Source organism: Notothenia coriiceps, unplaced genomic scaffold, assembly GCF_000735185.1.
Source record: "Notothenia coriiceps isolate Sejong01 unplaced genomic scaffold, NC01 NC01_scaffold00020561, whole genome shotgun sequence".
Taxonomy (NCBI): Eukaryota; Metazoa; Chordata; class Actinopteri; order Perciformes; family Nototheniidae; genus Notothenia; species Notothenia coriiceps.
In genome coordinates this window covers 185,726-211,218 of record NW_011353262.1, presented here as the reverse complement: position 1 = coordinate 211,218, position 25,493 = coordinate 185,726, and the positions used below count along the sequence as shown (strand labels likewise).

Here is a 25,493-nt window from a genome sequence, read left to right as displayed (position 1 = left end):
CCTGTTTATCAAATTTAAAAGCGCTATCGAAGGTCACTCCAAGGTTCACGACAGAGGGGAGGATGTTTTTATTGAGAGCCCAGAATATTAACCGGCGAGGCTAGGGACTTAGTAATAGGCTTCACGACAGACTTTCGCACCACCTAACCATTCTCCAAAATGTTTTTAATACCAGGGGTAACCGGCCAAGCGCCTGGCAAAAAACAATCTTCAAATAAAAGAAAGTCACCGGAGGAGTTAAAGGAGAGTTACAGTGAGTATGAGAAGAAGAGGGAGAGACAGTTTCAGCCACACTGGCTTGATGGATGGAGTTGGCTTCAATATGATGCAAACATAAACAAGGTCNCACTAACTACATTACTACTTGAACTACAACATTTGAATCATCAGTTCTTCCTCAATTGTTCATATTTGGTTGATTAGAATAATGATATTGTGGTCATTGCTAAAGAAAAAAGGAGGGTGACATTTCTGCTAAGAGTATTATTATTTGTATAATGCGCTTTCTGCCTTCCTGTCATTAGGAGTTAGAAATGTAATGGCTATGTAATAGATTAGATTAGATCCTTCATTATCCTAAACTGCTGGGANTGTAATAGATTAGAACCTTCTTTATCCTAAACTGCTGGGACATTTCCCTAAAGCGAATATACCTTTATATTTTCTACTCTTCACTTACTTGTCAGCATACTATGCTGACAAGTAAGTGAAGAGTAGAAAATATAAAGGTATATTCGCTTTAGGGAAATGTCCCAGCAGTTTAGGATAAAGAAGGTTCTAATCTATTACATAGCCATTACATGTCTAACTTCTAATGACAGGAAGGCAGAAAGCGCATTATACAAATAATAATACTCTTAGCAGAAATGTGACCCTCCTTTTTTTCTTTAACAAGGACCACAATATAATAATTGTAATAAACCAAATATGAACAATTGAGGAAAACGAAGAAGAACTGATGAGACAAATGTAATACAAGAAGTAATGTAGTTTGTGCATAAATTACTGTTGCAACAAATGTGTTCATTCTCTTCATTATTAGAGTCCATTCTTTGGACGAATGCTCTTGGGCCAGTGGTTACAATTGTGGGGTCAGTGACTATGAACATCTACTGGCCCTACACATATTTATGTATAAAAGACATCAAAAAGTGCATATTGCATAATAGGGGTCCTTTAAATTATTTGGTTTCTGTCTTTTTATTAAGAGACAAATGATGAGTCTGTTGTATCTTTCATCATGATGTTTCGAATATGTCAGAGGAATTCTGTAATTCAGCTGCTTTAGGATACTAGCCTGAACCTGGTGACCAATATTGAATTAAGATGGTTGAATTGGATTGAACTACTGGGAAATAAAAGCAGGCAAAATCATTGGAATCGAACTGCTCATTCCTGACAGGATGAAATTGCCTTTCTGTTCTTTCAATTGTGAGGTATAATGGGAAAATACGGTTATGCATCCTTTTTGAGCTTTGACTATTTTTCAATTTACAGACTATTTCCTGATTTATTTGTAGGAGTTATGTAATGTGTCACCTTGGATGAAGGGGGATGCCATCTGCCTTGGCTGTTTGCCCAGCCAACACACCCACATGTTTTTAGAGATGCTTGTAAACCTGCACTGTTTGTTTGTACACACACTGTTCTGATTCTATTTACTGAGTGACCTTTTGAAGGTTAGCGTGAAATTGTATTTATCAAATCCCCAGTTTTGATTGGTTATGAATTGGGTATGTAATAAAAAAATATAGGCGACTAGGCCTTTTCAAATTAAAACAAAGGGTCCTTTTTACACACTACACTATCCCTGCAGGTGCAAATAAATGAAACTAAACCACCTCAAATAAACTCCTTTCCGCAGATTCCCCTTTCTTCAACATGAGCTTTCGAGTTGAGGCCACTGAGACTGACAATAGGCGTGGAAACAAATTCATGTAGCATAGCAACCACACATTTCAACTCCCTCATTCAATAGCCATGTATGATGAGGTTGGATTAGCATAAGCCTGACGTGGCCATTACTCCCCGTTAACATGGCTGGAGGCCACTGAGAGGGATGGATGTGCTGGCAGCGACCAGACACCTGGGATACCTCATGGATCAATGACCTTTGCATAATGGGCAATTTAAAGCCAGCGGTGACTAATACAGATGCCTCTAATCCACGGAGAAAATATTAAGGCCCCGGATCCATCTGTATCCTGATCTGCATAACAAGGCCCCCATGATGAATGGCAGGTCAGCTGTAGGTAAGGACAGGACATACAGTTGCAAGAAAAAGTATGTGAACCCTTTGGAACTACCTGGATTTCTGCATAAATTGGTCATAAAATGTGTTCTGATCTAAGTCACAACAATAGACAAACACAGTCTGCTTAAGCTAAAACCACACAAACAATTATATGTTTTCATGTTTTTATTGAACACACCATGTAAACATTCACAGTGCAGGGTGGAAAAAGTATGTGAACCCTTGGATTTAATAACTGATTGACCCTCCTTTGGCAGCAATAACCTCAACCAAACGTTTCCTATAGTTGCATATCAGACCTGCACAACGGTCAGGAGGAATTTTGGACCATTCCTCTTTACAAAACTGTTTCAGTTCAGCAATATTCTTGGGATGTCTGGTGTGAATCGCTCTCTTGAGGTCATGCCACAGCATCTCAATTGGGTTGAGGTCAGGACTCTGACTGGGCCACTCCAGAAGGCGTATTTTCTTCTGTTGAAGCCATTCTGTTGTTGATTTACTTCTGTGCTTTGGGTCGTTGTCCTGTTGCATCACCCATCTTCTGTTGAGCTTCAATTGGTGGACAGATGGCCTTAAGTTCTCCAGTAAAATGTCTTGATAAACTTGAGAATTCATTTTTCCGTCGATGATGGCAATCTGTCCAGGCCCTGAGGCAGCAAAGCAGCCCCAAACCATGATGCTCCCTCCACCATACTTCACAGTTGGGATGAGGTTTTGATGTTGGTGTGCTGTGCCTTTTTTTCTCCGCAAATAGCGTTGTGTGTTCCTTCCAAACAACTCAACTTTGGTTTCATCTGTCCACAGAATATTTTGCCAGTAGTGCTGTGGAACATCCAGGTGCTCTTTTGCAAACTTCAAAAGTGCAGCAATGTTTTTTCTGGACAGCAGTGGCTTCCTCCGTGGTGTCCTCCCATGAACTCCATTCTTGTTCAGTGTTTTACGTATCGTAGATTCGTCAACAGAGATGTTAGCATGTGCCAGAGATTTCTTTAAGTCTCTAGCTGACACTCTAGGATTCTTCTTCACCTCATTGTTCTGCGCTGTGCTCTTGCAGTCATCTTTACAGGATGGCCACTCCTAGGGAGAGTAGCAACAGTGCTGAACTTTCTCCATTTATAGACAATTTGTCTTACCGTGGACTGATGAACATCAAGTCTTTTAGAGATACTTTTGTAACCCTTTCCAGCTTTATGCAAGTCAACAATTCTTAATCGTAGGTCTTCTGAGAGCTCTTTTGTGCGAGGCATGGTTCACCTCTGGCAATGCTTCTTAAGAATAGCAAATTCAAAATTGGTGTGTATTTTTTATAGGGCAGGGCAGCTTTAACCAACACCTCCAATCTTGTCTCATTGATTGGACTCCAGGTTGGCTGACTCCTGACTCCAATTAGCTCTTGAAGAAGTCTTTAGCCTAGGGGTTCACATACTTTTTCCACCCTGCACTGTGAATGTTTACATGGTGTGTTCAATAAAAACATGAAAACATATAATTGTTTGTGTGGTATTAGTTTAAGCAGACTGTGTTTGTCTATTGTTGTGACTTAGATGGAGATCAGAACACATTTTATGACCAACTTATGCAGAAATCCAGGTAGTTCCAAAGGGTTCACATACTTTTTCTTGCAACTGTATATAGGGAGAGGGGAGTACCAAGCCTTCACACAGCAACATTGGTACCTGTTTAAAATCAGAGTTTCCCATCATGCACTGCAAGGTGTAGATGATAGGGTCCCCCTTCATGGGCGGCAGGGATTCCCATGTGACTTCGCAGGAGTTGTCATCCAGACGCTCCACTTTAGGGACTAAGAGAGGGGAAGAGAGAGCAGATTTTATGAAAAGCACTTCAAATATAAGATCAATCCATCTGAACAAGAAATGGTTTTAATGAGGAGGAAAAACAAATGTTTGCTGCAAGGGTCTAAGGACAGAGGGGGTTGAATGCTTTACAAACTGTAAAGTTCAGAGACAAATGTGTCATTTGTGATGGTATATAGATAACAACATGGTTTGAACTTCTTAGGGGTATAATCAAGAAAAACAGCTGATTGTATAATATAATTATTTAATGCAAGAAAAAAAATTGATGCCAAAATATTTTGATATGTTCTTTGAACTTTCTGATCGAATCAGAGCGTTGCAAAAATAACTGCTTTAACACAATAAAACTTGCTTTGTTATGTGCAGTGGCTCATGATGTACTAAGGGTGATTTCTAGACAACTATATATAAATGTTCACGTTGCCATAACGATGACTCATGCTCTTCTTTAGGTAGGTGGCATTTTGAACAAAAACAACAAAAATAAGTGGTTGTTTTGAACTAGTGAAGTGCCCTGGTAATCATGACGAAAACACAAGTGGCAGAGAGGACTTGAATGACTTTTGGCATTAATAGGCTTTGGGTATGGCTGGATTCAAACTGTTGACTGTGTGGGGATGAAAGCGTTAGTGGGTAACACTGACAAACTGCTTGAATCAAAAGAGGTGGCACATTGAGAATATAAACCCACGTCCTTTTAACTGACTTCAATGTGTAGGATCAAAAGAGTCTGTGCAGAACGCCGAGCTGAACAACCAGACTCACGATGACAGCCGACATGTGCTGTGTCTTCATCAAAAGCAAGACTAACATGGATAGACTGAGGTTAAAAGCTGAGCACACTCACTGTCTGTACGTCAGTGAGTGTTAGTAAAGATAATAAGAACTAGATAGTTAGAGAGAGAGAGATATGAAGAAAAAGAGCTGCCACTGTACCTTTCACTGGGACTGGAGGAGAGCGCGGGGTGGTGAATGTGTAAACATTGGAGAAGGGCCCTTCGCCCGCCTCATTAAAGGCCTGGATGCGGAACGTATAAGAGGTAGACTCATTAAGCCTCTGGACTTTGTGTGTGTGGCATGGTCCTTTATACAAGGATATAAATCTGCAATGACAGGAACATTGAAAAGTGTGGGAGAGAAAGAGAAAGGATATAATGGAGCAAAAATATGACAAAGAGCAAACGATACGAGTGTCTTCTCTGTCAGGGTATATACACAAGCACATCATCAGCTGCTGTCTCCTTACACTGTGAACACACTCTATCTGCTGAATGACTTTCTATGAACCCCGCCCTCCTGGATGAAGTTATCTGAAGCCTTCGCTCTCCCCTCTTCTCTGTTTCCCTGTCGTCAGGTCACTTCCCCTCGGCTGACTAATGGGCCACTGACCTGCCGCTCTTGTCCCCCATCTGCAGCTGGAACTGGAGGGCATCTGAGGTGGCGGCTTTGGCAGGGCCATCGCCCCACTTTAGCCTGAGGGTCTGGTGGCTGAAGGCAGTGCACTCCAGGCGGGGGGGTGGCGGGGGCAGGGGCTTGGTCTTAAGCTTAAAGGTGTGGCTAAAGGGGCCGGCTCCCAGGCTGTTCAGGGCTTGGATTCGGATCCTGACGAAGAAGAAGAGACATGTCAACATTAGTAGGGAGCTTCAAGCACGGACCTGACCTGGAGTGGCTGTCAAATTGGCATTAAAGGTCCCCTATTATTCTCTTTTTCTTCAATATATTATAGGTCTCAGATATATATGTATATATTATTTTGTATGTGATATGGACCTTGAGTCTGAAATAAAGATTGAATGAATATATACAAAACATGTCTCTGAAGTGTTTGGCTTGAAATACCTAACAGATCACCCATTGTAGCATCCTATAATCCCCTCTGTTTCAGCACTGTTTCAAAAGTGCTAATTCTGTGTCTGTAGCTTTAAATGAAAAGAAGGTGCCACTCTCCTCTGAGAGATGATTGTTTATGTATAAAAGACATGACAAAGTGGATTTAGCATAATAGGTGACCTTTAAGAGCGTTTTATCTCACTGACAGATGAGGAAGTTCAGCCGTTGTTAGAAGTCAAACCTTTGATGTTGTTATACACCAGCTTTATCTTTAATCAAACATTAATTGAGAAAAATAACCAGCTTGATGCTAGAGGAACAATGGTATATTTATGAAAAGACAAGTTTCCTGGACAACTGCCAGCGCTTGTAAGAATAACCTGGATTTACTAATGTAACTAATTATATTTGGTGTCAGATTTACTCTTGGGTTTCCTTGAGTGCAATAAATGAACAAACCAGTGAGGAGTGTAAATGATTTGTCTCACATTTCAGGATTTGTGGGCACTGGGATCTAACGGTTTCTAACTGCTACTGCTTGTTTGCATCTCACAGTTGTGTAGTATAAGAAACACATAAGGGAAGGTTTCTTTTAGTTCTGTTGGAGCACCGACCTGTAGCTGGTGTCGGGCTGCAGATGCTGGATGACGTGTTTGGTGACGGGGTCGATAACAATGGGCTGGCGCTCTCCAAGGTCAATCAGGTAGGATGTGATCTCAGAGCCGTGATCACATGGGGGGTCCCACCTGATGCCCAGGCAGGTGGACGGAGAGTAGAGCGGTGGTGGCCGGGAAGCGCCGTCCTCATCCTCCTCCTCCTCTTCCTCGTAGTCTTCTTCTTCTTCTTCCACTTGTGTCTCGTACCTTTGCAAATCGGACTCCTTCAGCGCGTAGATGTTGCTGACGGCTGCGGGAACAGAGCAGGGGGTCTGGCACAACACCGCCTCGCTGAAGGACCCCACGCCGGCAACATTCACTGCCTGCACAACAGCAGAACAAAGGAGTCCGCTGATTCAGTTAACGTGAAAGGACACATGTAAGGTCCATGTGTCACCACAAGGGGGCATTCCAATGTAAACAAGACTCAAGATTCAAAGATAAGCTACAGTGTAGAAAAGGGAATACATTCTTATGACCAGAGCTCCTCCAACAATGCAACATATATAATAAAATACAAAAATACAAATAAAAAATATTGCAAGAAGTCTATATACATGTAAATATAATATGATATATGCAAGAACAGAATGTGGAATTAAATATTGTACATTAAGACAAAATTAAATACGGTTTATTGCGGTGATAACTATTTAGATAAATAAGTAGATTGTAAGATTACAAACGGATGAATGTTTATCGAGGCACTCGGGTGTTTAGCATGACTGCGGAGGGTTTTAAGTCCTGACAATTATGTTGTTTTAATTTGAAAGCTTATGTGAAAAAAAAATATATAATGACATCTTTGAAAAACTAGGACAATCATGTTTAGGTTTGTAAAAAATTATGATGAAGTCTGGTTTGAAAGCCTGACACAAGTGTAATATTTAGGGATGGTCTGGGTACGAGTACTGCCTGTACTTTAGACAAATAGTGGGTAGTCGGGAAAATTATAATCACACAGCAAGTTATCTAGCACGAAATCAACCAGTGTCCCCACATTCCTCCTTTGTTGGACCACAGTAGAGGCAGCATGAGTACAGCACATCCTGCAATATCAGCCTGAACCAGATCCAAAGGACAAAGCCAATGCTTTAATGCAACAATCTCTCTTTTCTTTCAACAAAAAAAAATACAGTTTTTTTTGTCACACATGCAATCAGTGAAACAGCGCATTATACACATGGCCTCACTCGCTGCTATATCACTCGTTAATCATGATGAAGTAACTAGTGAACCGACCAAGTGCAATTAAGATCATAAACAGTGGTAATGCAGCTTTTACCAAGCATCGCAGGCAAACCTCTGCCCACCATTCCGGCAAATCCTCAAAAGTAATCATCTTCCGCTATGAAATTGCTGAATGGATTAAAATGAACCCATCACTTACACTGATAGCAGAAGAACATCATATCAGAAATGTTCTCTAAATAATCCCCGACCAAACTTATCGAGAGAATCTTTAATTCATTTAATTTCCCCCATATTTCATCTAAAATATAGCTCTAACCTTTTGCTAGGGGACAAAAATCGCAATTATAAGAAAAAGAAGGAAAAAAATCAGTGAATAAATATATCTCCATCTTGCATATTTTAATGCTGACATAGCTATAAATAATAACCACAAACCTGTGACGCCAACAAACCCCCTAATTTCTTCAGATTTATATATTTCCCCTGCTGTTTATAAAGGGCTCACCTGTACCCGGCAGAAGTAATTGGTCGCAGGCAGCAGCCCCTTCATCTCATGGCTGAGCACTGGTCCACTGTAACACACCTGCATGCTGCCGTCAGCTGCCCCCCACTCCAGACGACACTCGGTCACCGGAGCTCCGTTGCAGGGAGGGGCCTGTAATGCAAACACAGATCAAAATATCACCCGTCACTTAACCTGAAAAGAGTTTCAGATATCAGATATATCTTTAGAATGAATCATGGGATATTATTTTGAATGCTTCAATAGGGAAATAGAAGTGGTACTAGTCTTACCTCCCAGCTCACAACAACACAGCTGGGGGATTTGCATGTGGTGGAAGGAGCCTTGCACTGCTCAGGGGCCCCGGGGCCGGTTGTGACCTCACAGCGCTCCGTAAGAGGTCCAAACTATCCGCAACAAAAAGAACATGTACTTTTTGAGATTCAGTGGGAGAGGCTTCAAAGCATGTAACAGATAACAAACACCAATCTCTAGTGTTGTTATTGATAGATCCGTTTGGGCAGTCTCTCTCACCCCGGCCTTGTTCGCTGCCTTGAGCCGGAAGCTGTAGGTTTTGCCAGGCATTAAGCCTCCCACAGAGCAGTCCAACTCTGGCCCCTGGTAGACCTCCTTGCTCTCCTCAGACTGTGGCCCACTCACTTCCACACTGTAGCAGGACACCAGGCTGCCTCCGTCTACCTGTGGAGGGCCTGGGAAACATGTGAGAAAACAATTTACTTTAGGAAGGAAGCCAATACAAAGGAAACTGTTCAAATACCGAACTGCATCATCACAACTCAGGTAGTTAGTTAGACAAATAAATGCATCAACTGAAGCTAGAATACATCCCACACAGATCTGACTTGCAGAAGAATGACTCACCCCAGCGCAGTTGCACTTCCCTAGCTTTGGGTTTGCCCACCAGCCGAGGGGGCTGGCAGGGCCCTGGGGGCACTGCGGGAGTCTGGACCTGCAGGGTCTCCGACAGCTTGCAAGGGAATACAACACACCAATTAAGACAGAGAAAATAACAAATTGACAATCCCCACCCCCCTCCTCTCTTACTCAAACACAAACACAGTGGATACAGATTGTTATTTTCACTATCTTATCGGAACGATTCAGGCTATAGCAGGCCAAAAAGGAGACAACTTGCCAGATTGTTTGGTAAGCGTAAACAAATAATAAGATAAGGTTTTTCAGACTTCAACTTGTGTGACAAAAGGCAAACATGTGAGTGTTATGTCACATTGTACTGCACCAAAAAGCAGGATCTCGCCCCCATGAGTCATGTTTCTTTACAAGGCCCATCGTGAATAAATGCATGCACTAATAGCTGATGAAGGAATTAATGAAGAGTGTCTGTGAACTGAACTAATTAGGAAAAACATCCTCTGACACATGCAGGGAGGGTTAATCGATTAGCAGGCTTTGTCTTGTTCTTACACACCAGGAAGCATAGTCTAATCTCCAAACACAGGACACTGGCTGAATGACAATTTCCTATTAAAAGTCACCATAAATAGAGTGCATTATCTAGAATTATTCATGTTAAATTTATCAGATCAACCATGGGATGGCTTCCTGCCCTGACAATTACAGTGTATGCAACAGCTGAGAAATGCATCAATAATTAAATAGCCAATACAAAAAAAAACAGTGCACACACATCTGGTTTCATACAATGCATAAATACATCGTCGTTAACAGCAGTAGCTATAACTCGTGTTTGTTTGTTTACATAATATACATGGAGTGATCATGCTTTGTAATTTTAAATTAGAGGTAATTAAATCTGCATCACAGATTCTTGTTTTAATAAATTGTTGTCACTTGTATACGAGTATCGTTTGAAAAAAGCCAGAGCAACTTGTGACTCTTTTCTACCTGCGGTCAAAGAAAGTCGTAACTGATCAGCAAACTCTGAGAATTCCTGTGGCAAAACACAAGGTCGCGACTGTGTGTGCACGTGTGCTGATGCTGAATGACTCACCGGGCTCTGCCCCCCCTCGCTCATGCAGTAAACTCGGGTCTGGTAGGAGCAGCCCGGCTTCAAGCCTTCACACACATGCTCCACAGCTGGCCCAGAGTACATCAGCTCCCACGAAAGGCCTGAATATAAACACATTGCAAATACATTCGATTATTTAAATAAACTCATTTTTTAAAAACATCATTTCAACTTAAACACTTTTATTATCACCCTTTGCAACTTACCGCTTAAGCCCTCAGACAGCTCCACGACATACTTTGTGATTTCTGCTCCGCCGCTTTCTTTCGGGGGTTCTACATTGCAAAAACAGATTGTTATAGAGCTGCCGTGAACTAAGGACATAAAAGAGGAACTTGCTGCATCATATAAGAAAGAGACATAATTACACCTTTGCTTTTTCAAACCTTAATTTTCTTTAAAACCACATTTTGTTGGAAACACAGAGAAATGGCTGCTTCTGAAATATCAACGCTAACATGCTATTTAGTAGGGGTGCACCGAATGGGAAATTCTTGGCCGAAACCGATACCGAAAATAGGAAACGGTTGGCCGAAAACCGAATGCCGAAAATGATTAATAGAAATATATATATATATATATATATATATAATGTATACATTTTTTACCAATGTTGTTCAGCTGCCTGATTATGGAAAAATAAATGATTATGGCAAAACTTAACTTAAATAATAATCACTATTATGGGTCCATAAAACATTTATTCAGCACTTTTGAATGCATACAGTACATTAATTCCAAGTTAAGTGCATTTTCTTTTCTCTGTAGGATAACTACAACAAAGTGCATTCAGAACAAAGCCAAGGTGCCTTAAAGCTGCATAAACATCTAGGCCAGTAGGCCTACAACAAAATAGTGTAAATAAAGACTGTAACAGCCAGGCCTTCAACAACAACAAATGCACCTATAAGTGCATGCATACAATGTGCAAGCTGGATAAATCCACATGAATGTAACTATTTACAAATGAAATTACAATTCAATTTCAAGAATCTGTAAATAAGGCTGTCTGTCCTCATAAGCAAAGTAGTAAACATTGTATAAAGATACATAAAGTGAAAACTGGATACAAAATCCACAATCAATTACAAATTAAATTACAATTTCAAGAATCTGCAAATAAGGTGGTCTGTCCTCATGAGCAATGTAAACAACATTGTATCATTTAGATACCGAAAGTACAATATATTGAACAATGTGCTGCTGTCATTTCCCCCAATGATAACCTGAGATGGTGAATTATAACTCACAATGAAAATTGTTCAGGAAAGTGGGTATAGAGTAGACATGTAGAACTAGATAAGCTTATGATAAGCCAGCCTTGTCTACTTATTAAGGAAAAGTGGGAGGTTCTTTTTAATGAACAGTAGCTTCTCTGCTTTATCAGCCATAAGTCTGTTCCTCTTCTCATCAAGCACATGAGAGGCAGCGCTGAACAGTCTCTCGCTGTCAGTGCTTGTGATTTGATCTTACTCCGCATATTTGTCCGGGTGTTTTGATTTCAAGTGGTGGAGTAATCCCGAAGTGGTGAAAGTCTTTGCAGTTACACCCCTTCGAGAAATGTCAGCTGAACACGTTTTACAAATCGCAATCCGCGCCTCTTTCTCTGATATTTTTAAATATCTCCAAGCGCCAGACATGTTGTCTGTGAGCCAGCCGCGAGCATGGTCGCCGAAAGCCGAAAGGGCCTTTTTAACCATTTTCGGCCGATAATTTTCGGCGGCCGAATATTCGGTGCATCCCTACTATTTAGTATGCTAATATAGTAGGACATTTTTATTTATTTTTTTAAACCTCTAGTAACCAATAGTACTCAAATTGAATACTATTCCCAGTGAAATATTACAGAATGCAAATACTGGACACTACTGGCATTTATATCCCACAATGCAATAGTGACGAAAACATTCATATCAGTCAATGGCAGACAGTGAATAAAGGCATCATGACTTGATTTTACATAAGATTTTTATTTTGAAATAAAGATTAAGTATTTTAAAAAAAGACAGCCACAGGGGAGCTCTTGTCGAGATACACAACAAGTGTGCCTGTTTGCATATTCTAACAGATGATGTATTCCTATGGATGTGAAGAAAAACAAAAACTGAAGTGGTTTATTATGCCTGCTTTCGGCTACTGCAGGTAACGGTGTGGCTGAGATTAACTTGGGTTTCCATGGATACATGTCTCCAACCCTATAAGGATGCTCTCAGGAAGTCACTTTATAATCACACTTCATTGTGTCCAAAATGATGAAAACCTCAGTTTATTTACACAAAAGTAGGCTATACGATTGAGTATGTAGTGCCTGGTATGCTATTTCAGATGCAGGGAATCTTTTCAGAGCTGCAGACGCCGTGTTTTATTTATTTTTCATTCTAAAAACTGTAAGCAGTAGAGCAGTGAGTGATGCATTTGTCCAGTGAGGTGTACAGGAAGGATTCATGCTGATGTCTAAATGAAGGAGAGGACTGTCAGTCATGTACTATACAGACTACTAGGAATGTCTTCAGTCTCTAGAAGATGCATATATTTGGAGGCAGAGCTGAATGAGAAAAATGAAATAGTGGACTGGCCTTGTCAGGCTGTTAAACACATGAAAGACTGAGGAGTAAGGCAAGGAGAAAAATAGTTACCCCAGGTCATCTTGAAGCTGTTGGGCATGACTCTGCCTCTGATGACAGGCCTGCAGGGGCTGCCAGGTCTGTCTGGGTTAGTGATGAACTCCACCACTGGGCTGGGGTTACTTTTCCCCTCTGAGTTGTATGCTGCCACCTAGAGAAAGTGCAAGAGACAATGAAGAGTCATAACATTAAAGGGGCCCTATTATGCTCATTTTCAGGTTGCATAATTGTATTTAATGCCGCTACTTTTACATGTTTACATGCTTTAATGTTCAAAAAGCTCTTTATTTTTCTCATACTGCCTGTACTGCAGCACCTATTTTCACCCTCTGTCTGAAACCAGAGCCCAGTCCGCTCTGTTATGATTGTTTAACTGCTAAGAGATGTCCCGCCCCTTAGCCACAGCGCTAGCCAATAGAAGCGCAAGTGTTATATAGTGATGTCACTATGTTGTGTAATTGAACCAAGGACAACGGAGGCATTTCAGACGGGCAAGGTACACAGGACCCAAATGCAGAATATTGTTTGAAATCCAAAATACTTTTATTGCGGAACTAGACCAGGCAACAAAGTAAAATAAGGCAAGGCAAAATGTAGAAATCCCTCAGAACAAAATCCTTCCAGCAACATCAAGAAGCTCACAAAGACTAACAGAAAAAGCAGAACCTAAATGCACACAGGACTAATCAAACAAACATAACACAGGTGAGGAGGGAGGAGAAAACACAGGGGCACAAGGTGAAAACAATCGGGTAATCAGGCAGAGACAGGAACCAACAGACAAGACGGGGGGTGAACACTTTTCAAACTAAAACAGGAAAACAAAGACAGATCTAAACAGGACAAAATAAAAACAGACAGATTGTGACACCTAGACAAAAAACATCTTATTAAAAAGATGCACCTACTTAAATCGACTCCACAAGCTTTGCAATTAGAATAAAAAAACATGAGGCAAAAAGCTTTGTGCCATTTGCATTTCAGTGCCGCACATCTGCAATAATACAGAAATCTCTGAGAGCCTGCTGAGTACAGCTAATCCAAAAAGTGCACAAACCTGCACAGCAGCAGCCCCCGTTCACACTGCGCAGCTGGATAATTGAGGAGTCTTGAGAGTGACTAATGAACATTTCTATCACTTGGGCATATGGTGGTTGTGTTTGGGAAAAACAACACCCTTCTGACAATGTAATGATTAGGAATTCTGTGGGGCTGCTTTCTGCTTTTCCCAACAAGGACATCTGTGGTGCCCAGACGCTGCACACAGGCAATACAACATATGACTTTCTCCTTTTGGGATCCCTCTTCTATCATTGAGTCAACTGAGGGACTCTGAGTAAGCGACATATTTTATGGATATACTCAATAGAGAAATACAGTGATATGTAGAGAAAGTCACTTTGTAAGTCCATTGGTCACTTTACTGCCAGCCAAAAAGCCTTTTGCTGAAACACTTTGTTTGACCATTTTCTCACTGGGGGCCCGCATGTGATGAGCAGCAGATTCCTCCTGTTTATGCTGTCAGATGCCCACTGCCCTGCTGGCAGAATACTGCAAATTGATGAGTCATAGGGCCACTGTGGGCCTCAGCACCCCCCACTGCCTGAAGCCTGTCCCCTCCACAGTAACACACTCCACACAGCAGCCTAAATTAAACCTGCGGATCACCAGCTTTGACTGAAAACATCACAGGACCCTCTTACCCTGAACTTGTACTTTGTACTTCTGTGGAGATTCTTGACGGTGCAGGAGAGCTCGTCTCCATCGTAGCTTGGCTGGAAGCCATATCCCTGAGAAACAGACAGGCGGCAGAGAGAGGAGGAAAACAACCAAGTGAGCTATGACTTATAAGACAACCATTGTAGCACAGGAAATAAAGTGGTGTGCAGCAGACAAACAGCTACAGGGGAGAGGGGAAGGTTTGTGTGTTTCCCCTGACAGGCAGCGTGTCTGCAGGTAGCTTCTTGAGGTGGACACAGGGGACAGTAGCTGTGAGATCTTCCACTTAAATCAGACAGAAGAGTGTCTTCAAAGTATTTTTCAAAATCAAAAACCTGTCTTTTTATTATAAGGTTGTTAATTAATTGTTGTATTATGACAAGATCATTCAGATTTCTACAGTTTTTTTCTGATCTTGTCTTGTTAAGCACTTTCGGGGGCAGGAAAGTTATTATTCATTTCACACACATTTTAAGTGTTGCAGGAAAAAGTTAATTTGATTTCCCTTGGCTGGGTTGAAATGAAAAGCACCAACAAAACCAACAAGCTGCTCGACAGAGATGCACAACAACCAGGAAAATTGATGTACAAATCCAAGTAAACATTGTCTAAATTGATTATAAATGTAAAAAAATGGCATACATATTTCATGCTGTCTGAGTGCAATGCTGCAATCTAAGAAGTCTGCAGCATCTCACATTGGAGGGGTACAATTTGTCTTAAATCTTACATTAAAAAAATCACTATCAATCTCAGATAAGCAGACGTTTCTATTTTTAAAAAAAGAGTGAGAGACATACCGAGCCTTCCTCCTCCATCTCCAAAACATAGTAGATGTCATCCTCCTTGGGAGAGCTTGTGGGCCTCTGCCACTTCATACACAGCCAGGTCACCCCTGCCATCTCCAGCTCTGGAGGGAAGGGTGGCAATGGCACACTGCATGAGGTGAACAGGTCCACCACTTCACTGAACTCGCTGGGGAGGACAGAGAGAGACAGAGGGCGGGAGAGAATGGGAGAGAGAGACAGGAGAAACAGAGTGAGAGACACACATGCACACACAGATGGCGACAGTGAATGGAAGAAACAGTAACATAAAAACGGACAACAAGGGAGGGCGCCATACAGGCAATAATTGAGCATCATCTGGTGTGCCTACCTTGCACCCATGTCATTCTTAGCTGCAAGGCGGAAGGAGTATCTTGAAGCCGGGGAGAGCTTGGTCACTCTGTACTGCTTCTGAGGTCCATAGTAGCACTGCTCGTAGATGCCAGTGCCCTTCCCCTGCAGAGAACAGCATGATTAGCTTTAAGGACAAGTGACTTCATCTACATCTCCAAAGCACATAAAACAGGAGTTCAAAGTTTTACCTCATCCCATTGAAGAATGTAGTTTTGGATTTTGGAACCGTTGTCACATGGAGGCTGTAGATAGACAATGCATAGTTTGGTTAAATATAGAGATTATATTGAAGACATACACGTAGAAAATACACACCAATGCCACGTTTGTCCCCCTTTGATGAAAGCATTTCTTTAATTTATACTATAACCCAATATCCTCGTCAATATGCTTTTTTTCAACAAGTCAGTCAAGGACGAGACAGCAACAAAGACATTAAAGAGGACATTCTGCTCATTTTCAGGTTCATGTTTGTATTTTGTGCCTCTACTGTGACATGTTGACATGCTTTGATGTTCAAAAAGGTCTTTATTTCTCTTATACTGCAGCAGCGCCTCTTTTCACCCTGAAACCAGAGCCCAGTCTGCTCTGGTTGGTTAGCTAGCCAGCTCTGTTGTGATTGGTCAACCGCTTAAAGATGTCCCAGCCCTTAGCCTATCATGTAATGTGTTGGAGCGCTAGCCAATAGAAGCGCAGGTGTTACATACTGATGTCCCTTTGTTACAGAACTAAACAAAGGAGTCTAATGGAGGCAGAGGGTGTGACAAAGAGATTTTGGGATTTTAGTCTTTGTGGGTTTTAAGGGGAAGACATTTCTCTTACGGTTGTTGGTTTTCTTTAAGGTTATATTTATTGTTAAAGCCTCAGTATGACTGCTGATGTCATCATTGTGAGACCATTTGATATAGCACAACCCTATATAACACACTACAGCCAAAGACCATAATAGGGCCTCTTTAAACATTAACACTAAGAAAATCAACAAAAGGCGAGAAAGAAATGTCACCATACTCCCTCTCTGTCTCTCCCTCTTGCTTTCTCTTTCTCGATTTTTCATCAGAATTTGATAAGATTAAAATCTTACGTGGTATAAGTTTGAGTAAAATGGTTTTGCCCAGACAAGATAAACATAGATGTTCACTTTAAATCAGTTAAATAAAACAAGACTGAAATGACTCAGAATAAGTTTGAATCAATAAGATAAAAACTAACAAGGGCATTTGACATAGTACATTAACAAAAATGCTGACAGAATTACCTCGTACACACAAGAAAAGAAAAAGAAGCACTTCATTGCCGTACTAAAGTGTTTAGAAAGCTAAGCCTCACCACCCTTCATTCAAAATGGTGTGCTAAACATTTCCTATTACTGCCACAATTTACAAGCAGGCAATTCAGCCTTACTAATAACAAATAAGGTGCATCCAGGTGTGCACACTCTTCTATGGTTTAATTAATTCGGTGAAGTTTGCAGAGCATGCATGGTTGTCTTTGAAGTGCCTCACTGAAGTCTCACACATTTACACTCACACCTGGGAGGTGATCTGTGGAAACACTACCTTTTACTGCGAGCAAACAGAGCAACTTTAATGAAGCTACAGAAGGTAAAGTACCACGCTGAACGGGATGTCAGTAATAGCTGTTGAGGAAGAGGGGATTATTTCTGAATCACTTTATTTCACTTACTTTCCCCCTGCAAGTGTGTGGATGTTGACTTAGTGATGGTTTTGTAAAACACTCAAAATCTCTAATCATGTGGCTACTTAGGATGACATGTATGTGTGTGTGGCAGGAAACACACATCTAAAAAAGGAGCTTTATTGCCACACCAAGATATTATTTTTGTTCTCTAAAAATCCCATGGTCTAAATGTTTGGCCCGTCTGTTTCTTGCTTCCCCTGAAACTGTGGTTCTAAATCCCCGCTCCATCAATCATTTCCGACTTGTTGTCACCTTCCACTGGAGTACGAGTGTGTTCTTGGTCCCACTGGCCTTCCTGGGAGCATTGGGAAGATCCGGCTCTGAGCTCAGAGTGGTGAAGTTCACAGCCTCCGACGGGCTTCCCTGTAAACAGTTACACATGGCCTGGACCCTGAGGAGAGACGGACAAAGTGTTTACAAACTGTTCCCCCGTGCATTAACACTGTAGTTCAAACAAAAGCAGGCAGAGGGTTAGGCCAACCTGACATGATAGTCGGTTGCTGGTCGAAGGTCTTCTAAAGTAGCACTTATTTCTTCCCCGCTGCAACAAAAGCAAAACAGAAACAAGTTTTATTCAGCGTTGTAAAACCTTGTGTGAGAATTGGGAATCGTGTAGCATCCTGCTGCTAGTGCTCACCAGTACATGCTGTTGTATTTTCCATCTTTGCCGCTAAATGAGACGGAGACCTCATAGCTGAGGGGCTCCGGGGGGCTGCAGTCATCCTCCACACTGCCGTTGTCACTCTCTGGCCTGGCGGGCGCACTCCAGCTCACAACCACCCCTCTGCCCTGGATGTCTGAAACCTATCATATCATGAAAGACAGATGTGAGTCTTGATAACACCATCACAACCTACACAACAAATGCTTTTAGTACTCAAACCACGACACCTGCCACATCCTCAAATACACTCTTTTACAAAACTGTTACTTCCTCTACCAAAGTGAAAAGAGGGTCATGTCAGACCTGTGTAAACTAGTCAAGAGTATTCACTTAACTTGTTAGAGAAAAACTCATTAAAACATTATAGGCTGATGCCATTTTGGGAAAAGGTTTCAGGCGCTTGGCAGGGAACCCTAAGATTTGTCATTCTGTTTTGAGGGGATTTATAAATAGCCTGAGCTAAACAGCAGGGAGGATTCATATGAAGAAGAACTCAATCAGGTCAAGTCTGTATCTAGCTTACTCCTAGACTTGTTTTGCTACTTTTACAAGCAGACCTTAGCGACGGTGTATTACATCTTATATGAGGTGAAGGAAGCTCTAATTCTCCAAACCAGCTGCTCTTAAAACAGCTATTCAACTCTTTATGTATCCACATGTCTGCTGAAAGCCCAGAACTCTAAATCGGGTTTGCAAGAACCCAGAGTTTCACAGAAGAGAAAAGGACTTTAGCATCCACGTATATTTCTATCTGATTATTTCCTTTAGTTCAATGTAATTGTGTATTTAACCTATATTTTTCCAGGGATTCTGCTATTGAGATTTATAATCTCTTTAACAAGGGAGTCCGGGCCAAGAAAAGCAGCATAAGGTTTCACATAAATGAATGATAGTGTTAGGGTTACTGTGCGGAGCGCATAAAGCAGACCCTTCACGCGATAGCGAGGGGTAGAGCGAGGGATCGCAGATCAAAAAAATTAAACCTAAATGGCTCGCGAATTATACTCTCTCTCTTCTCTCTCTCATATCTCTCTCTGTCTCTCAATGTTGGTGCGCAGATGCGCTTTTTTTCAAATGATCCGGTGCTCCTTTTTTGGCGGGGGGGCACGCATGCGCACCAGCTATGTGCAGCCCTGACCATAATGTCATTCTATATGTGTGGTGTAATTTAAAGTGTTGTCTACAATCCACCAAGTATGGTGCCATGAGGATGGGATGGCTTTGTAATTGTTTAGTTAAAAATCCTGCGAAGAAACTCTCAAAGCTTTGATTAACTGCTAGCGGAATTGTTTGCTGCCACATTTGGGAATATACATCCCCACATGGATGCTAGTCAGCAGGTCTAACTCCATTAGGAAGATGTCAGCAAGAATTCATCATGGATGTTAATAGAATGTTTAATGATGCAACACATTTGCATCATTAAAGGGTTTCTTATAAACACAGCGCTAATAGAGTCACAGAAAATCATGCAAATTGCATTAAGATGAAGAAAAACAATAAACTAAGAAAGCAGAACTGAATACTAACCACTGGTGTACTGATGGTACTCAGGAGCGCTTGCAGGGCTCGAGCTTCCTCATCCAGCTCTGAGGACAGAAAAACATGTAAATATGGTTAGAAAACACCTCCATCTTAATATAATCAATATGAAATTAGGATTCACCAAGGATTGTGGCAAATGAAGTGCATGTTTTGAACAAGAAATTGATATACCGACTTATTCTTGTTAATGGAAATGTAAAATCTATCTTGCTATTGTAAAATGTCATGCCAAGACGTCATGTCTGTGTGCTTCTAAGACAGCGTAGTCACAGGTTTAACTGCACACCATCTATCCATAATGTTAACTGGTGGTATAACTTTTGTTTGATAATAACTTTTCAAGAGGAAATGTAACGTTTAAGTGTCAGTCGTTAAACTTCAAAGCTCTCAAAATGGGTTCATAAAGTCAAAATTACACATCAGTATGGTCATGGTGTTTCTCTCAGAAGCCTCATCAGAATCAAATGCAATGCAGTTAAAATAAATGATGCAATCATGAGTGGGTTTCTGCCAGTCATAGTCATTTCCATGTTCACAGAGTAGTTCATCGCTAATTATGTACATTTGTTTGGCCATCTCTGATGGGATGCAATCGCTGTACTTTAAAGTGGACCTATCATGCTATTTTTAGGCAATAGCAAAGGTCAGATGTTTACAAATATATAAAAAACATGTCTATGAAGTGTTTTGCGCCAAATAACAGATCACCCATTCTAGCCATGCCTCATATCCCTCTATTTCACTTCCTGTTTCAAAAGTGCTGATTTTGGGTATAAAGCTTTAAAAAAAAAAATTGATAAAAAGAAAAAAAAAGGAGGGGGCTGAGCTCATGCGGGAGATGCTACCGGCAGATACTGCGGTGATGAAACGCCATATTATGGATTATGAAGGATTATTTCTGAAACAGTATGGAGCTCAAAGGCTTTCTCTCTTGCCGGTTATACCACAAGGTGAGTTCTTTTTTATTTCCTGCTTCTTCACACACATGCTCTGTGCAGTACACAGATTAGCTCTGAATGTTAGCGATGCTAATGTAAACACCGACCATATTACGTCCGAAACAGTCGGGCATTGTTTCTGATAGCAACGTTTCTGATAGGGCCGTGGGTGTAAAGCCAGCCTACATTTTCGATATTACGTCATATCGGATGCAAATCTGGATCAGCTCCGTTGTAGCCCCGTTTTAGAGATTTGGGTACGGAGGAAAAAGAGAGAGGGTTTTATTTTCTGACACTTTGTGAGTTCCCCGACACACCGGGGACACATATTTATGTATAAAAGACATCAAAAAGTGCATTTTGCATGATAGGTCCCCTTTAACTTTTAAAAGTAAAATAAAATGACAGAATTATTTGAAAACATCCTATTACATTGTAGAGGCTGTTTGGACAGGCTGTTTTAGGCATTTTTTATTTTCCACTAAATCTCAGCAAGCATGTAAACCCCAAGGAGCGAGTTATCGAGATTAACCATTTTGCCAGCCTGAACCAATGTAATGGGAGTCTTTTTTTTTTTTTTTCGCAAGGCAAACTGACTCCAAGGAACACACACTATCCTGGCAATTTTTGCCATAAATCTGCAAAATTAATAATCCCTGAGCTTAAATTAAATTTGTTTTAGAAACCATGGAAGATTAAGTGTATCCTATTAAAAAAGATAACTTACTATTTAGAGATACTTGTATAACTTTGGTTTTGGCCGACATTAACCCCGTACAAATATATTTTCACCTTCCATGCAGGGATTCCATAACATTCATGAGGCCATAAGACGAAATAATGTTTCATGAAATGTTGTGTTGCTGTTCCCTCACTGCCACCAACTTCAGCAGCTAAGGAGGCACAATGTCAGCGCCAACACAACACACTATTAATATCCGGAAAATGCTTTGAACATTGTGCGTCAGCCTAGTTTTAAACTTAAAAAACCTCTTCCCTTTCACTTCCTTACCTCCTGACTCTCCATGTCTCCCCCTGCCTCTCTGTTTGTCGGGCCCGGCCACTGCATGGCTGAGCGGTCCCTGCTCCGCCTCCAGCGCTTTCCCTCCGACGCCGTTGTGAATGTCCACGGTCGGGGGGCTGCTGCAAGTTTTCTGCGGCGAGGAGGGAGGGCTGTCCTTGACCTGCCCTCCCCCTCCACATCCCTGACGGTCCTTCAGTTTCTTCTGCAGACGCTCGTACGTTTTGCTAGTTCTGTCGTCTCTGTGAGAAAACAGCGGGCGTCCATGTTGGGGGTGAGAATCTGAAGAGACTGAAGGACAAAAAGGCAACATTTGTGAGTTTGTACAAACACACAGGAGTAGAAAAAAGACTGATAGCCAGAGGATAAGGTCAAACCTCGCAGGTTACCAAATCCCCTTTTCCCGTTTGACAAAATAACACCCTTCTAACAGTAGCTTCAGTGGGAAAGGTTACAAACAGAATTCATTTCCGGAAGGAATGACACTGCAGCGGTCAGAGTCAAATATACCGTTCCGACTGACACAAGGGTGGACATGCTACATTTCTAAGTGATGTGAGTTGAAGATAATATTTAATGAATAAGAACAATAGGCATTTGGACAATTCATTTACATACAAAACTAATTAATATGGAGACACCAGACTCCAGTCAGACAGTGGCAATTTTGCCTCGCTGATCACAGTAAAAAAAAACAGAACTCATGAGAAACAATTTAAAAAAATCAAAACCGTCTTGGTTTAGTCTTTTCCACAAACAATCACAAACTCTGGTTTGACAGTTTAAAGTGAAATGGATATGATTGGATATGAAAGTAACAGATACAAAAAATTGGTACCAACCAAATAGTTTCTACAGTTAACTAAACAGAAATGCATACTCCTCGCCAGGTTTTAGCAGATTTTCCTGTGTTTCAAAATATTGTACCAATGCACTTATTTAGTTGGGAAAGGGGTTTATAATAAGGCACACTGAGGTAAACACTTAGATTAAGAAACTGAGATAGTAAATAAAGCCTTGATTCCATAACTCCACTGTGCAAATGAAGTGATGGGACAAATACATATAATTAAACCAAAACATTCATCAACAATAAAACAATACAGCGGGCTCCAACTCACCCTGCTCTGAGTAGATATGAGCTGGATGGTACTGGGAGATGTACTGAGAGCTCATGTCGCCCACCCCCCCTCCCATGCCCGTGTACAGGTGGGGCGGCGGGGGCATCATGGCAGGGTGTGGGATGAAGGCAGGCAGGTGGGCATGGGGTGGAGGTGGAGGGTGGTGTAGGGGGGAGTGGCCCCCTGGGTGGAACTCTGGTTGCTGGGGTAAGACCAGAACCCGCCGCACTCCGTTTTCTTCTATGATCTGAGAGGAAACACACAGGGAGAAGATATCATGAAGCTGCTCCGAGTTCCACAAGCTGCCAATCGGCACACATTGCGCTGGATATAGTTTAGAATGAAAACCTGTGAAACGTATCCAGGAGGCACATAGATTGGAGGCACTGAACCATTTGGAGACATCATGGGAACCTGAGCAGGACCTGCGAAGAAAGAAAAAAGGGTGAGATCAGCTTCCCTCAGGGCAAACAGCAGTTTCATTTAAGGTTAATATGCTGCAAATATTAGAGCAGGGAACAAGGTATACATTTGTAGTCTGACCCGAGTCATACAAGCTTTAGCCTGGGACCCACAGCAAAAGCGTTTTTCATATCAAACCAAATTGTTTATGCCAACAAATTATCTCACACACACACAAACGCATAGTGATGGGTATCGTTTGAAATGTATCGATTCCGATTTCGGTTCTGCTTATCGATTCCGGTTCTTATCGATTCCCCGTTTCGATTCCAAAATTGTAAAAGAAACAGGTCAAACGTTTAGATAACAAAAATATCTTTATTCTTTTAAGCTTTAACTGACATTTTACAAATAAAAAATATACATGCAATACAAATGTATTACACAATAGCTGTGCTTTATTTTAACTGAGCTATGCCTGTGGCAAGCTATTAACAGGCATTACACTGTGCCTTGTCTTTTTCTTTTTTAGTGTAGTGGAGCCTCACTTTAGAGCGTTTACCGCGATCCATCTTTGGTGTTATGAAGTGACTGAGCTTTTGAACTGTCTAGGGGAGGGCGGGGGAGCCTCGCTGCGGGGCAACTGTGGACCTCTGTCGCCTGTCAGCGCAACTTACATGATGCCGTTATTAAGGGCGGTGCTGGCCGTCAGTGTACCGAGCCGGCCGTAAACGGCCCGCTGACGACCGGCTGTTCTGTGATTCTCCAGGTCCACCCTGTATTCCACCGGGTCACCGCGGCGCAGACGGACCCACTGGAATACAGGGTCTACCGCGTTTAGGAACCGTTAAGCAGAACCGAAATTGTGTATTTTGTGTACCCGGCATTTTCTTATCGGTTCTCATCTGGAACCAAGTTTCGGTTCCCAACCCATAATCATAACTGATTAGAAGATTCTAACTTATTCTGTTCATTAGTTATGCCCATTCTTTTGGGCAGTGTCCATGGGCGTTTTTTTGAGAGGAATTTTCATTTTTTTGTCCTGCCAATTTTGAAGAGTACACATGATATATATCAGGTCCACAATCACACATTGCATGCTGAGCAGATTCGTTTGAATTTTTCATCAACATTGTCTCGTTGAAAAAATCTGCTCCAAAGCCTCAGCTGTAGTAAACGTCCTTGCCATACCTCAGTTTACTTTCAAAACACCTAAATAAACGTATCCAACTTTGTTATTTTTGTTTTTGCGCGCTTGAATTATACCGGCTTCTTTTCAGTAAACATAACTGAGGTTACACTGTAACCCCAGCTTTACTGAGTATAATGCGTAGCCCTTCTAAGGCTATCGGCTATTGGGTAATCCCCCTGCGCACCCGCGCGAGCACTGAAACACTTGTAGTCCACGCACTACCGCAAGGTGGGGCCCCACCCTCGGGCTTCCTGTGCCGGTATAAAATAGGAAGGATGCCGACAATCTGCTCCATACAAAATTAACTTTTCTTCAGTTATTCGTAGAGCCAGTGGGGCCAGACTTAGAGGGGCTAGCGATTTTACTCATAGAAGCTGGGGTTTTTACACTATGGAACCTCGAGATTCTATTTCGTATAAGGGCATATCCGCTATTGGGTTAAGGGCGAAGAATGGATGTAGTCTGCGCGTCCCACTGGGTCCGCCGGCAGCTAGAAGCACAGACACACCTGCGCTCAAAACACCCCAGTGCTTGTTTGTGCCATGCGTAATGGCGAATCACCGTCCTGGAATATAGCATAAGCATGAATATTTTCCATGAGGGGACGAAGGCTCGGGAACAATACATACCTTGCGCTGTGAAAGGTAGAGACGAGATCATACTTTGCCAGTGACAAAAAGAGGAGGGGAAACAGGCAGGCTATCTGCGTTGCAGACAGGCAGGGAGAGCGCAACGGGCTGGATCCCTGGACGTCACTCACTCTGGACAAGACACTCCGTACAAAATGGATGTAAGGAGGAAAAAAGGAACTCCCTCTCATAAGGAGGAAAAAGGGGCGCTCCCGTCGTTGACCGAGAGGCAAGCGAGATTTTAGGCGCACAGCTGTATCCCTGGACTTCACTCACTCTGACCAAGACCTCCGTACAGGGTGTGTCAGCAGAGGAATGGGGAAGACATCCCTCCAAATACAATGAATACATGAACAGGGGAAGGACCAGATGCAGAGTGCAAATGTCTTTCCACTGCATTCCTCGTTGCAAAAGCCATGGAGGAGGACATTCCTTCTTGGTGGAGGTGCGCATTGATGTTCTCGGGGATCCTCAGAGGAGACATTGCCTGGA

At 41.9% G+C, this 25,493-nt stretch overlaps 1 protein-coding gene across 1 annotated transcript in view; it reads right to left on the bottom strand.

Annotated features, from left to right (window-relative positions):
• The window catches only part of LOC104952801 (fibronectin type-III domain-containing protein 3A-like), a 44,171-nt gene that overhangs the window by 6,820 nt on the left and 11,858 nt on the right, over positions 1 to 25,493 (bottom strand). The window contains 24 exon segments of the mRNA XM_010779705.1: positions 3,931 to 4,055; positions 5,008 to 5,174; positions 5,461 to 5,673; positions 6,516 to 6,880; positions 8,257 to 8,406; positions 8,547 to 8,660; positions 8,788 to 8,963; positions 9,136 to 9,241; positions 10,247 to 10,365; positions 10,471 to 10,539; positions 12,901 to 13,039; positions 14,592 to 14,678; positions 15,408 to 15,582; positions 15,766 to 15,890; positions 15,977 to 16,030; positions 17,742 to 17,880; positions 17,971 to 18,030; positions 18,127 to 18,293; positions 19,684 to 19,742; positions 21,649 to 21,676; positions 21,678 to 21,748; positions 21,751 to 21,948; positions 22,779 to 23,025; positions 23,127 to 23,203. Of these exon segments, the coding sequence (XP_010778007.1) occupies positions 3,931 to 4,055; positions 5,008 to 5,174; positions 5,461 to 5,673; positions 6,516 to 6,880; positions 8,257 to 8,406; positions 8,547 to 8,660; positions 8,788 to 8,963; positions 9,136 to 9,241; positions 10,247 to 10,365; positions 10,471 to 10,539; positions 12,901 to 13,039; positions 14,592 to 14,678; positions 15,408 to 15,582; positions 15,766 to 15,890; positions 15,977 to 16,030; positions 17,742 to 17,880; positions 17,971 to 18,030; positions 18,127 to 18,293; positions 19,684 to 19,742; positions 21,649 to 21,676; positions 21,678 to 21,748; positions 21,751 to 21,948; positions 22,779 to 23,025; positions 23,127 to 23,203 (3,230 nt within the window).